The 14,219-nt window shown below is 54.4% G+C and overlaps 1 protein-coding gene across 3 annotated transcripts in view; it reads right to left on the reverse strand.

Moving 5' to 3' along the window:
* Window positions 1-14,219, reverse strand: part of MBTPS1 (membrane bound transcription factor peptidase, site 1) — a 38,902-nt gene that overhangs the window by 7,008 nt on the left and 17,675 nt on the right. For 2 of the 3 annotated variants that reach the window (XM_077754069.1, XM_077754068.1), the window contains 8 exons: window positions 11,933-12,077; window positions 7,401-7,589; window positions 6,782-6,954; window positions 5,439-5,554; window positions 4,776-4,932; window positions 3,899-4,023; window positions 3,172-3,249; window positions 640-780 (listed from right to left, as the gene is read on the reverse strand). In XM_077754069.1, coding sequence (XP_077610195.1) covers window positions 640-780; window positions 3,172-3,249; window positions 3,899-4,023; window positions 4,776-4,932; window positions 5,439-5,554; window positions 6,782-6,954; window positions 7,401-7,589; window positions 11,933-12,077 — 1,124 coding nt within the window. The other variant, XM_077754070.1, reaches the window with a different exon arrangement.

Below are 14,219 nucleotides of genomic sequence, written 5' to 3' on the forward strand. Positions count from 1 at the left end.
GACAACGGTTCTCCAGGCCCCAGTTCTCTGGTCACCTCGCCAGGCCCAAGACGCTACACTTTCACATGCCATCCCCCTTACACGGCCGGTCCAGGCTCAAGGCCCCAGCGCGGGGCAGGCACAGAGAGGTGCTGACCAAGAACAGGGCTGCTAGTAACCGTCCCCGTGCGGGCCCGCCCCACGCCCGGTGGGGGTACCGATGCTCCCCCTGAAGGTTCGCGACAGCCAAGCCCCCAGGGCTGGGAGGAGAGCCAGGCGCTGACCCTCTGGGAACAGTGGGTCCGGCCTGGGGAGGGCCCCCGGGTGGCAGTGCCAGTGACATGCAGACGCCAGAGGGGGGGGCGCCAGGGCAGGCTGGCAGAGAGCCGCTCCACTAAACGCCACGGCCATGGCACCTGGCAGCTGGGCGAGGACAGCACAGGGGATGGTGGCGCACGCAGTCTGCTGGGCGCCCCTCAGAGTGCACACCCCCCGGAAAGTTCCACGCAACCGAGACAGCGGGGACTTGCCACCTGACTCTTGGGCAGATCTCCTTTCCAGCCCCTTACCGGCGCCTCTCCAGGGACAAGGGGGACAGAGGGCCTGTATGTCATGGTCACGAAGCCCAGCCTGCTTCTCGGCCACACCATCAGTCCTCACCCTTCTGCCGGTGACTGTCGTCCAAGCAGTTGGAGTCCCCATACAGCACGATCCGGCCTCCGCCCTCGGCGGGAGTCTGGTAAAGCCCCAAAATGGGGACGTTTTCGACAACTGCTGTCTCCTGCTTTAAAACCTCCAACCCTGAAATACAGCACAACAGAAACAAAAATGCTGAGCACGGACTGATGTTCCAGTTGCCACCTGACGTGCAGTCTGTACAACAACCGCCATCAGCAAAATCTACCACCCAATCGCGGCAGTGCCACCTTCTACCAGAGGAAAACACCGAAGTGCCATGAATCTGGGGTTTTAGCAAAGGCCATCTCCACACGGCCTGTCACGCGTTCACTGGCAACGGCAGCGTCCAGCACCTGCCATCCTCGTGACAGCTTCCGTCCCTCGTTCCCGGCCGGGTTCTGGGGCTACACGCGCGCAGGGACAGCCAGCCACGCAGCTGCCACCCAATGCAGGCCACCTTTGTGGGCTGTTATGTGCGCCTGGCTTTTGTGGTCTCCTATTCAAAAGCAGGACACACGTCACCAATTTTCAAATCCTATGCCCACGTGCCTTAAATGCAGGTTTACAAGCCCTGTCCTGTCTGTGTCACGATTACACATGTCCCAACAGCAGAGCTTTCTGAGCTCTGCCCAAGCAGACGACACGGTTTACAACGTTCAGCGAATCAAGAAGTCAAAGACGCAGGGACGCCACAGGCGGCAGATGCAGCGACATCACCACGTAACGGGAGAGTCTGGCCCCGGAGCCGACGCCGTCCTCCGCACCGGCGGTGACACACATCACGGCCCCTGATGCGGCGGTGACAGCTGAAACGTCGGTGGCTATAAAATTACGGCACTTCCTGCTCTCTGTTGATATCCCAGCAGGACCAGAGTGGAAAAGCGAGGTTCTCTTTGTTGGAGGGAAGGACAGAGCAGGAAAACAGTCAAAACTGGGCGCAGGCACACGGCGTCGCCACACGGCCGCGTGGTTTGTCACAGGTTTGTTTCCAACAAAAGGGTCCCCTTCGACCCAGCCTCATCCAGATTTTCAAATTCCTATTTTGTACCCACAAGATTATTCAACTAAAAGGCTATTTGGAAAGAAAAAGCCCCTTAGAAAAGATTTCAAGGTAATTCATTTTTATTTGCACCAGCAGCACAACAAAATAAAGTAGGTGCCCTCCCATCTCCGGTGATTCCTCTCCCCTCAAAACCAGGTGGCAACAGGTTGGTGGCGACACCGCGGCTCACACCCGCACCAGACACACCGCCGCCGCCGGAGAGAGACAGGCTCCAGAAAGAGCCACCACCCCATGGCAACCCTAGCCAGTGACGGGGAAGGCACAATCATTTACGTGCCTGCAGTTAAAATAAAACCTTATAGGGGCACCTGGGTGACTCAGTCAGTTAAAGCGTCTGACTTCGGCTCGGATCATGATCTCATGGTTCGTGGGTTCGAGCCTCGCATCGGGCTCTGTGCTGACAGCCAGCTCAGGGCCTGGAGCTGCTTCAGATTCTGTGTCTCCCTCTCTCTCTGACCCTCCCCTGCTCACGCTCTCTCTCTCTCTCAGAAATAAATAAAAACATTAAAAAACACAAAATAAAATAAAACTCTATAAACACAGATCTGCTCACCAACCGACCTTGCCTTAAGGAGGAGGGAAAAAATCTCTCCGGACAATAAAAATAATAAATCCTGTCTGGGAAATGCAAATAGATAAGCAGGAAACTCTGCTTTGTTGTTTTCAACTACTGCAGCTGCCCCTGACTTCCCATTACAGCAAGCATCAACCTTCATGAGAACCATACCTGCGGCCAGAACCCTTCTTTCCTTCAAATTCTTTAAGATTTTAAGTCCTCTCTACACCCAAGAAGGAGCTCAGACTCACAACCCTGAAATCAAGAGTCCTACGCTCTACTGACCAAGCCGGCCACGTGCTGGCTCTTTCTTTCAGATCCTTAAGGGAATGTTAAGAGATGACTGCATAATTAATATTCTTTATACAGTTAAAAGCTTTAAAACCCAGTCATTTCTCTAAAACCTCAGTGATCTTGGCCATCACAGAAGAACAAGTTGCAAACAGGAACAAAAGCTTCAAGCAACTCTGAAGGTTGTTTAAAAAAAAAAAAAAAAAAAGAAAATGGGCAAACGTTCAGCAGCTGCCCCTCCTCTGGGAAACCCTGCTTCTTCTCCAGGGACCAGGATCTACACACCTTAAGCTTCTCTCTCCCTGCCGCTCCCAGAGCCACCACCCAGAAGTCTTGCCTAAAGTAGGCGCCAGGCAAATTGTATCACCGTGAGTTTTTTTTTAAAAAACCCAAACTGCTAACAGGTACAGGGTGATAAGAATTGTTCTGGAAACAGATAACGGTCATGGCCGCACAACTCTGTGAATATACCGACGATCACGGAATTGTACACCTTAAAAGAGTAAACGGGAAAAAAAATAAAACTAAAAAAAAAAGCAAACGTGAATTATAGGCAATAAAACTATTTTTAAAAAAAGGGAAGAAACAGAGCAGCACTGCTCACCTTGGTCTTTAAAGGTCTGTGTTATCACGATGCCATCTTCTGGAAACTTAGCGATGCTGCACCCTGACGCGTAGTACACTGGAAGGGAGTTGCTCAGTTACAGCCACAGAAGCCTCTCATTTCATCAAAAGTTACTCACTGACCTAAGATGCACTCTCAGATAGGATAGTTTTCCTAACGTTATTTTTAGTTTTAAAACAAAGGCTACTATTACCTGGCTACACTTAAGTAACGAGTGATTACCTCCGAATTTGAGTTAAAAACTGCTATTAACGTAAGGTTTTTGAACAGACTCAAAAAGCCAAAGCTTTCAGTCGGGTAAGCAGAGTTAGCAACAGTGACCCTCGGGCTGTTCTAGAAACCAGCTACCAAAACCTCATCCGTGGGACGTGCAAAGTGATTTCATGAACAGGGTTTGGGAGGGCAGGGGCCCAGGAGGTACTTCCTACCCGAAACACACAGGAAGTAAAGAACGGGACAGGCAGCGCCAAGATTAGGAACGCTCCAGAAAATTCTCTCTTCAAGAGTCTGGACGCAACAACAGTGGTTCGCACCCAGCTTGACCACACAAGTCCTTTCTAGAGACACTGGTTCTCCCTGTGGCCCGACTTCCTTTGCGATCACACCCTTCTCTCCCTCTGAAACCCGGACGTCAGGGCCCTACGGCTATCACTCTCGCACCTCGCGAGGCAACAGGCCCTATGAAAACACAAACGCAAAACCTTACTGTCGTGGTTTGCTAAGGTAAAATCCCCTTCGTACAGGCCATCGCTGAACCCCATGTTCCAGACAGACAGAAGTTCGTTCAGGGCAGGGACATTCGCCCCTCCGGTGTCCGGCATCCACCACTGCCTGCGGAAGAGACGGGTGTGGGTTACAAGGGCTTAAAACAGCCCCGGACGCCCGGCCTTCTCAGGACGGAATACATCCCCCTGCAGAGGCCTGCCCGTGCGCACCAAGGTTCCGCTGAGAGCACCTGTCCGGTCTGAGCGCTAACACAGCGTACCCGCTCCAGCCGGCACGCAGAATAAACCCAGGCTAAATTTCCTCCACGCGACACGCCACATGGACATAAACACACCGCTATGGAGCCTGGGGCCTGGGAGGGTCCGCGAAAGCAAAGAGAGGAGAAAGAGGCCTTTAAAGTTCGAGTACGTCACAGGCTCTGAAGAAGAAAATTCAAGATCTATTATGTTCATAAAACACTGGGAATCCTTGACCCAGAACTAATTTACTAGAAGGTTCCTTTAAATAGTGGTTCCTTCAATCCATTTAAATTTGTACAGATCCCACAACAGAGAGATGGGAGCATGAAAAGGAACAAGTAAAAGTAAAGTAAAACATGTAAAAGTCAAGTACGGAAGGCCAACAAGGGAAGCCGAGGAACCTTTCACTCAGCACCTGGCCTCAAGGAGCAACAGACTTAACACCCTGGGGAAGATCGCTGCTGGGGGAGGGGCACCTGCGCTGGCAGAGCGTCTGTCTGAGCCTGTCTCCGATGGCCGTAAGGACCGCCAGCGGGCCAGTCCTCTGACGTACTGGCTACTAAGAATTTCATTCCCAAAAAGTCAAACTTCTTATCAAATACCAACTCCTATCAATACCTTGTGTTTTCATCATAAAACTTGACTTTTCTCATGACGGACGTGTTGTACCAATCACTGAAGACAATGAGCGAAAGGCCGTTGTCCACGTCCCTCCTCAGCTTGGCGACCTCCTCGGGGAAGTACTCCTCTTCGCTGTCCACCATGAGCAAAGTTCCTGGGGGACAAAGCGTCGGCAGTGAGTCTGCGCCTTCGAACCGCGGGCGTCACTGCTTCAGAAACAGCGTTTCAGGGGGTCCGCGTGTCAAGTTGTCACCTCTGATGTTTGGTCTGGGGCCCCCACCACTCTGGAAGGGGGTGAGGAAGGACGGACCAGGGTCCAAAAGCACAGACACCTATGAATCCCCTGGCCTCCCTTCCACGTGGGACCCACGATGTAGCCACGCGTCACTCACTCGAGAAGCAGCAAAATGAGGCACAGGTTTCTTTCAATTAAAATAAAAAGATGAACGAAAAACGTACAGATATCCTTGTCCCCAATTTGACAGTGTCCCATTTTACCTGAAGGTCCCCACTGCCGCCATCGGACAGGAACACAGCCACTCCACCTCAGAGCCTCCCCGAGGGACCGGAAGGCCCCGCACCTGCCCCCTCACCGCCTCTTCTACCCGCGCATCGTCTCGCCTGCTCCCCGCGCGCGGCCGGCCCCCAATGGTCACTCACCGTACTGACTCGCATCGAAGCACGTGAAGGGGGAGCCGAGGACTTCGACGAAGTAGCCCATGCTCCTCAGGTGCTGGTACATGTCCCTGAAGTTGGTGTGGATGTGGTCGCCATTCCTGGAAAACAGAGGCACCGCGCTGGGACGGCCCCCCCCTCGTGGCGAAGGCTTCGCCACATGGCCGCCTCTGACCCGGGGCCTCCACGGGAGCGGGGCTCACTGGCAGCGGGGGCCCCGGGGTGTCTGGCCCCCACACGAAGTCGGCCTTTCCAGCCCAGCGGCCTCTGGGCCCACAGGACACACACCCACGAGGGAGCGGCCCGAGAGCCGCTGCGTAGCACATCGAGGCGTCATGTCGGCGGTGGCACCCGCGGAAAGCACGCCACCCAGATGCCACCTGGGAGCGCAGAGGCGCTGGACAAGCCGCCCTAGGCTGCTATGTGAACCGCGCGTCGCAGATGCAGCCACTTCCCCATCCCTCTCCCCCTGAACGCGCGCATTCTCCTACCGTGTCCTCTCCCTGAGCCCCTGCCCACCTGGCACACCGAGGCGCCAGGGGCCCAGGGCTCGCTCCGGCCACACACCGCCCTCCCCCAGCCCCTCAGAGCCAGCTCCTCCGCGGGGCCGAGCCTGTGCGCCTCCCCAGCAAGCCTTTCCTCCACCTACCAACCTCTCACCACCTCCCTCCCCTGCCTCTGGTGAGACTCGTCTTCACAGAGAGCATGGCGCTCCCGCAAGCTTCCGGCTCCTTCCCCCACCGCGGCGTTAAGTCCGAACCCCGGAACTCACTGGAGGGCAGCAACGAGCCTGGCGCCCGGGCCCAGAGGAAGCCACGCCCGGTGCCCCGGGGAGCAAGCCAGGAGGCCAGGCTGCAGGGCAGGGACTGGAGGGTGCAGGACCCACCAGGGCACCTGGCACGTGCGGAGGTCTGCACAGGCAGCCGGGGAGAGTTTGGGGCCAACCATGCCCCCAGTGCTGCCCGTCAGGCTTACCCGGGCTGCTGTGCGAAGAATGGGGTTCAGGGAACAGTGACCCCGACCAGGAGGCTGCAACGCTGTGCAGGCAATGACAACGGCCTGTGCAGGGCGGGGAGCAGGGGCGGCAGCGGCCACTAGGGCACCATCTGGGAGGTGCGGTGGCGGGAGGGCCGACAGGGTCTGCTGCCGGTTCAACAGAAGGAAGGAAGGACAGCGATCCAGGGCGAGCTCGGGGTTTTTGGTGCCCAGGACGGGAGTTCGGGAGGAGGAGGGCAGAGGCCCTGAGCATGTCGGGGGTGGGGAGGGGGCAGAGGTTGGGCTCCCCGGGCGGGGCAGCAATGCTTGGTCCCGCGGTGGCGGCTGCTTACCAGTCCAAGGGGTCATTCTTCATTCTCAGATTATCCCTGGGGAAGTAGCCGGGCGGGTAGCGGAGGTTGTGGTACTGGTCCCAGAGGACTCTCTTGCTCCGTGGGGGGGCGGGAATGATCTTCACCTTGATCGGGAGCTTCACCGTTGACGTCTGTTCTGCGCCACTTTTTGACTGAAACAAATTTTAAAAACTCTGAATGGCCCCTTCTGCTCAGAAAAAACCTTCAGCTTTTGGGGTTTAAAAAAAATCACTTCTATTTATCAATTTAACAGAAAAATCTGGAACACGAGGATTCCTACTAACAAAGGTAGGAAGAACCGTAAAATTCATCCCATTACACTTCTTCGTGTAACTGCAGGCGACCTGTTCCTAAACACTCCTAGACTACACAGCCCCTTCTGGAGAACCCATGTTTTGTGATCATTCTGAGCCTGAACCTGGCACAGAACAGTCGCGTCCGCGGTCGCTCGGCAACGGCAGCGGGGCTGGCTGCTGAGTGGGCCTCACGGGGCCCCGCAGGCCGGGAGGCACTGGTCACGGCCCCCGAGCCCGATACTGTCCCCACACTGGGCTTCAACCCAAGACCCCGGGCACGCAGCCTGCGCCCCTGCGCTCACCTCCACCTCCGCCGGGGAAGCAACGGTGACCATGACGTGCCCCTGCGCGATGCCCTCCCATGAGGCCGCTTTCTTGGTGACGGAGATGGAAATGGCCAGGTAGCCTGACCAAGGCCATAAGACCGAGGAGTAAGAGAAAGCCACTTCGATGTTGTCTCCATTCTGCGGCAGGTAGGGCTGCCAGTCGGGCTGCAGCAGAAAGACGAAGGCGGCCGTGAAACACCTCCTGGGCTCCCCACACAGTGGAGGTCGTACTTGGACCCCAAGTGAGCGATAACCAATGCAGAGTACAGAATGCCTGGAACGTCATCCACTAGAACAGTCTAGAAACCACGATTTTGGGCAGCCTCCAATTTTAAAGAGAATTTTCCCCCACCTTAAAAAAAGAAGACCCACGCATTGGCAAAGAACTTCCATCTGACAGAGAATGTAAATAAATGAAAACTGTCCAATCTGAGAACAGATTCCAATTAGGTATGTGCTCTAAGAACCACATTCAACGCTAACTTAAAGGAATAAAATAACACAGACTAACTGTCCAAACTGACTGTGAAGCTACCGGCTGGGCAGGGAGAGGTGTCTGTGGGATGCCCAGAGGAGGAGGGGGCGCGAGGGAGGGGAGCCCAAGAGGAGACATATGGAAGAAACACAGATTGGCTCTTATAAAATGAATGCATGTTTCGAACCAACCTAATTACTCATTTCCCTCTGAGAGCAATATTCTCCCCAAGTGAGTCAGCCTTTTTAAAAAAAAAAAAAAAAAGTCTGAAAAAGAGAAATATTTTCAGGCTACAGCATCACAAGCAACGAGGAAAGAAAGGGATCTGTGAGAATGCTCTTGGGGCGGCCAGTTACCAAAAGAGAAGTTAATTTTTAGCTATATCTTATGCCACGTATCAAATTAACTCAACACTGACGAGAAGATTAAATATGTCACAAGCATAAAACGAATGTTAGAAGATAAAATCGAGATTTTATCAGATCTCTGGAGAGAGAGGTTTCTAATTTTTGAAACGATAAAAATCACAAAAGTAGAAAATTCAACCATATGAAAGTGGAACTTGCACCAAAACCAAAAAAATATGTAAATCATGCTACAACTTGCGTTAAACAGGAAGACTATAGTCTGGGAAAAACTGCTGTGTAAAACACATCAGTGGCTAATTTCTCTAGGACATTAGACATTTCTCTAGGACAAAGACATTGCTCACATCGAGAAAACCTAAATTCCAGCAGGAAAACCCACCAGGGAAATGAAGCGCTGACTCACCCAAGAGGAGAGACGATTAGTGGGCGAGCCTGGAGAGAGCTGCCTCCCAGATAGCTGGACAAGTGCACAGTAGACAAGACAGCCCTTTGATCCCCTCTAGGGTTTTTTTTTAATGTTTTTTATTATATTTAATTTTGAGAAAGAGAGTGCAAGCAGTGCAGGAGCAGAGAAAGAAAGAGACAAAGAACCCGAGGCAGGGTCCAGGCACCCACCTCTCAGCACACAGCCTGACGCAGGGCTCGAACCCACAAACAGAGAGATCAGATGTGATCTGCGCCGAAGTCGGACGCTTAACTGACTTAGTCACCAGGCGCCCCTCATCTGCTCTAAAGTTAAAAGATGACCCATCTACAAACCAACCAAAAATGTCCAAGTGATGAATAAGCCAACGTGGCCCATCCACACAGGGGACTATCATTCAGCTGGACAAGGGACTGGGGCACTGCCAGGCGGACAAACCATAAAGACGGTACGTGCTGTGGGACAGGCCAGTTGCGACAGGCCCTGCGGCTCGGGCCCCCCACGTGCACGGACCGTCCTCCAGAGCTAAGTGCATGGAGACAGGAAGCACCAGGCAGGCGCCTGGGGCTGGAGGAGGGAGAATGGGGAGTGCCTGCTAACAAGGTGACAAGAATATTCTGGAACCACAGAAGAGCAATGGCTGCAGCACCACTTGCAAACATACTGGAAGCCACAGAGTGGCTGGATGTAAAAGGGTGCGTCTTACAGCGTGTGAGTTTCATCTCCGTCTGTAACCCTCCCGGAATCAAACAGGAAACAGAGGCACGCGGCCCCACGCAGGCGGTGGAGGCAGCGCCCCGCCACGGTCTCAGCGGACAGAACTCGGGAAGAATTCAGCAGCACATACCTACCGGGGGCCAGAGTAACCAGTCCACACCCTCTGACTCGGATTCCAATCCAGGGAGTTTATGTTAAGAAAATAATTCAGAAGAAAAGGAAACCGTATATGCAGAGAGATCCCGTGAAATGGTTACAGCTGGATCCCCCAACTGCACGAGCAAGGGGACCCGTGAGCAAACTACAGGCGAACGCAGGCCACTTCCGGCACAGGCAACGGCGGCTGCTGCCTCCATGTTTGTGACCAAGTTAACAGCAAGAACGCATACTGGGCGGGNGGGGTGGGGGCGTGCCTGGGGAGCTCAGTCAGTTAAGTGTCTGACTTTTGATTTCAGCTCATGATCTCAGTTTGTTGGGCTCAGTGCTGACAGTGCAGAGCCTGCTTGGGATTCTTTCTCTCATTCTCTGCCCCTCCCCTGCTCACACACTCTCTCTCAAAATAAACAAAAAATAATTAGTTTTGTGTAAGGCATCTCAGCGGCTTAGTCAGCTGGCTGCTGACTCTTGGTTTCAGCTCTGGTCGTGACCTCAGGTCCCTCTCTTTGGTCGGGGGCTGGAGCCCCGAGTCATGCTTAGCGTGGAGCCTGCTTGGGATTCCCTCTCCCCCTGCCCCTCTCCCCAACTCACTCTCACTCTCTCAAATAAGTAAGTAAGAAAGAATTCATACCGTGAAAAAGAATGATAAGGAAATTGTTGGTAGGCTTCCGAGATTTGACGACTTTGTTTCCTAATTTTTTTCTAAGGTTTATTCATTTTGAGAAAGACAGAAAGCGAGCGGGGAAGGGGCAGAGAGAGGGAGAGGGAGAATCCCAAGCAGGTCCCACGTGGTCAGCGTGGAGCCCGATGTGGGACTCGAACTCCAACACAGTGACATGACCTGAGCTGAAACCAAGAATCAGACGCTTTACCGAATGAGACACCCGGGCGCCACTCATGGTTTTTTTTTAATGTTTGTTTATTTTTGAGAAAGAGACAGAGAGAGAGCATGAGCGGGGGCGGGGAAGAGAGAGAGAGGGAGACACAGAATCTGAAGCAGCTCCAGGCTCTAAGCTGTCAGCACAGAGCCTGATGTGGGGCTCAAACCTGGGGACTGCAAGATCATGACCTGAGCCGAGGTCAGACATCTAACCGACTGAGCCCCCCAAGCACCCCAAATTATTATTTTTTTTTTATTTTAAATTTTTTTAATGTTTTTATTTATTTCTAGGAGAGAGAGAGAGTGTGAGCAGGGGAGGGTCAGAGAGAGAGGGAGTCACAGACTCTGAAANACACAGAATCCAAAGCAGCTCCAGGCTCTGAGCTGTCAGCACAGAGCCCGACATGGGGCTCGAACCCACGATCCGTGAGATCATAACCTGAGCCCAAGTCGGAAGTTCAATCCGACTTAACAGTCCCCGACGACTGTTTCAAATCACACCGAAAGAAAGGCTTTCCTCAGTGTGATCAGAATTTGCTCAGTGGAGATGCTAGAACAGTGCCGATGGCAAGGACCTGAGTGTGAATGGAGCTCCTGGACTTGTGCTAGACTCTGTCTTGTCTTACAGTGACGAAAACAGAAATTTCATTTCACTTTTCAACCTTTGGATTATATAAAGCTGCACTCTAAATGCCCATTTTTGTAAGCCAATCATGATTACCTTGAAAAAGAAGAACAGATTATTCCTTGAAGGCTAAAATGAAAGTTTTTGGCTCAAAAAAGAAGTAAATTACGACTGAATAATCCTACGAAATATTAACTAGCCGTCAGCAAATACCCTGGGACTGTGCATAAATTACATTTAACAATGTCTACAACGNCTAGAAATTAAAAAAAAAAAAAAAATATTAAAAAAAGAAAACAATGTCTACAACATAATGAGAACTGAAAAAAAACGGGCTACAGTTCTACCTGCTGCACAGAACAAAAACCTGTACTTCAGGTAAGGGCTGGGAAAGGGTATTTCAAAAACAGTGGCCACGTTCCTGTGCTGGGGCTGGAAGGGATTTTTCTGTTCTCCTTCCCCGTCCTTTACTACTATGACAATATTCATGCAATAAAGATGACAAATTATAAAGACAAAATTCAAAAAAGGAACACACCTTTTCAACTCGAGGGCCCACTCATGCCACTCAATAGCACAGTAATCACAGGTGGGCCTCCCAGTGCAGGTGAGGAATTGTAACCAAATGCAGTTAGTCACTTCGGGAGCCAAATTCATGATGCCAGAGTCAAAAAGTAGCGAACCGCCTCCCTTACCTGACCCTGGGCTTATGCGTAAAGGGCTCGGGGGAAAACAAACCGCGGCCCCCCACACACTGGCAGCCTGGCCGGGCGGAGAGGACGTCTCCTCTAACTCAGGAGGAGGAGACACGGCACAAGGCTGGGCCACACCAAAGTTCACCACAAGCCAGAGAGCAGTGTCACCTTGTCTACGATTCTTCCGGTGACGCCCATGCCGTTGAGGATGGTGACGTTGACGATCGTCGGCATTCCTCCATAGTAGATGGGCTGCGAGCAGTACGGCCACATGTAGGGGCACTCGGTCAGATCGATGTAGCTGGGGCTCAGGCTGAAACAGAACACAGTGTCAGACCGGCGTGTCGCAAAAGGACGATGAAGCACGACAGTCGCGGGAGCGTCGGTACAGGGACCTGGGGGCTGCGAGCCCTGGGCAACCGGCTCTGCGACGCTCCCTGGGCCGAGAGGCCTCCCGGCCGGCCTGCCTCGACGGCTCCTGCGCGGCCGGATGGGCGGGGACACCTCTTTCCTCCCGCCACTCTGGCACTCGAGGCCGTGGCCGGCAGCAAGTACGTGACCACCCCGGTGAACACCCAAGGTCCCCAGCTCGGCACTGCAATAGTCGTCACAGCAGTTCAGGACTGCACCCAGGGGGTCACTCAAACACCGCACGCGCACAAGCACGCACACCCCCGCGCGCCGCAGCCCTAAGGAGGAGGATGACGGACGCGGACTCACTTCCAGACACTGTTCGGTGCAAAGAGCAAAATGCAATCAAACCAACCACCTGCGGTGATGCTACTCTTCCGTGAGAAAGGGATGGCAAGGACGCGTATGTGCATCTGCTCATCTGTGCAAAAAGAAGGACAAACCCCAAACTAACGAGACTGTCACCCACGGTCAGAGTGGGGAGACGGGCGGTGGGAGCAGGGCCCGAAGGGGCAGGGGACCCTGCGCGTGCACTTCTGACCACAGAGCCAGGGTAAGGTCTCACGTAGCTGATACACAACTCGTTGAAATCAACCACAGTGTGGGGGTGGAGGAGACCCACAAACAAACACAAACTAATGAACTCAACTGTATGAAAAATGAACAGCAAAGCACCCGATGGGGGCAGAAGAAGGACCCTAAGGAGCCCCGGGCACAGCAGGACCACGAGCTGTGAAGCCACAGGTGAGAACCAGACACAAATCCCACCCTCGAGTCAGGACCCGTCTTCCCCACGGGTAGGGGGTGGCGATTCTAAACCTCCCCGGGACGGACTACGAGGTCTCGGCAAACAGGTAAACTTTGTGCGGGTGACGTGGTGCAGAAAGACGTTCCACGTAAGGGGAGGGAAGCCGGGGACGAGAACCGTGGACTGGGCAGGACCAGGAAAGGGATGGACTCATGTTCTCCCGCCCACAGCGAGGGGCGTGCGGACGCCGCCCAGCACGTGCTGACCCGGCCTACGGACCGCCAAGGGCACAGAGGCCAGGGCGCACTGCTGCCGGGCCGCGTCCCAGACAACCCCCCACTGAAGGGTCAGGGGTGCGTGGGCGGAGCAGGACACCAAGCCCTGGGGCTGGAAGTGTGTGACCATCCCCTGCTGCCGAAAAGTGACCAAGTGCTCAAACCTCGAGGGAGGCACACTGCAGACCCCACAGCTGGCGACACAGAGCTTCCAGGAGCCGAATCTGGGACAATCTGAGCAACTAAACCAACGAGGCTCTCAACACGCCATCACCCAGAGTAACACTCACTCCACGTGCCACACTGAGACAACTAAGTGACAAGTTCGTAGCGGAGAGAAAGGGACAGCTTTCCCTTAGAGGAGAGTTCCAACTCCCACACCAGGAAGGAAGGAGAAACCAGACCACCACCACGGCAGTCTCCACGGCAACGCCGTTACAGGCAGGAGCGCAGCGGAGGCCAGAACGCGGGGGTCAAAATCCGTTAGAAACCCCATCGTCTCCAGGCGCGTCCACACACGACACGCGGCAATCAGAGGCACAGGCGGAACCACAGCAGAGAAGCCTGGCGGGAGCTGCCGATGGAGCCGCCGGCCCTGGCCGCTCACACCTGCCGCAGGAGCCCGGCTGATGGACCCCCGGCCGGGGCTGAACGCTGGGGCACCCGAGCGGCCCGGTCCTGTGGGACTCAGGCTCCTCGAACGGGCCACTCTGGCTCAAGAGCTCCGGTCAGCAGACACACTCACGCTCAGACTCTTCCCTCTTCCTGTCCCCTCCCCGCAGCGGATCTCCTGGGCATCTCTACCCCCACCCCTCCGCCTTGGGGACTGCTTCCCAGGGGGTGCAGACTGACACCTCGCCTCCATCACATGACGCCCAAGGACACCACCAGCGATGACGGGACGGGAACCTAGGAAGGCGTCCCCACTGCAGCAGACCGGCAGATGGGCCCTGCAGATGCACCGCTAGACAGTGGCTGACCCAGCACCCGGAGCAGGACCGCAGTGCGCGGGGTGGGGAGG

Source organism: Crocuta crocuta, unplaced genomic scaffold, assembly GCF_008692635.1.
Source record: "Crocuta crocuta isolate KB4526 unplaced genomic scaffold, BGI_CrCroc_1.0 scaffold61, whole genome shotgun sequence".
In the NCBI taxonomy this organism is placed as follows: domain Eukaryota; kingdom Metazoa; phylum Chordata; class Mammalia; order Carnivora; family Hyaenidae; genus Crocuta; species Crocuta crocuta.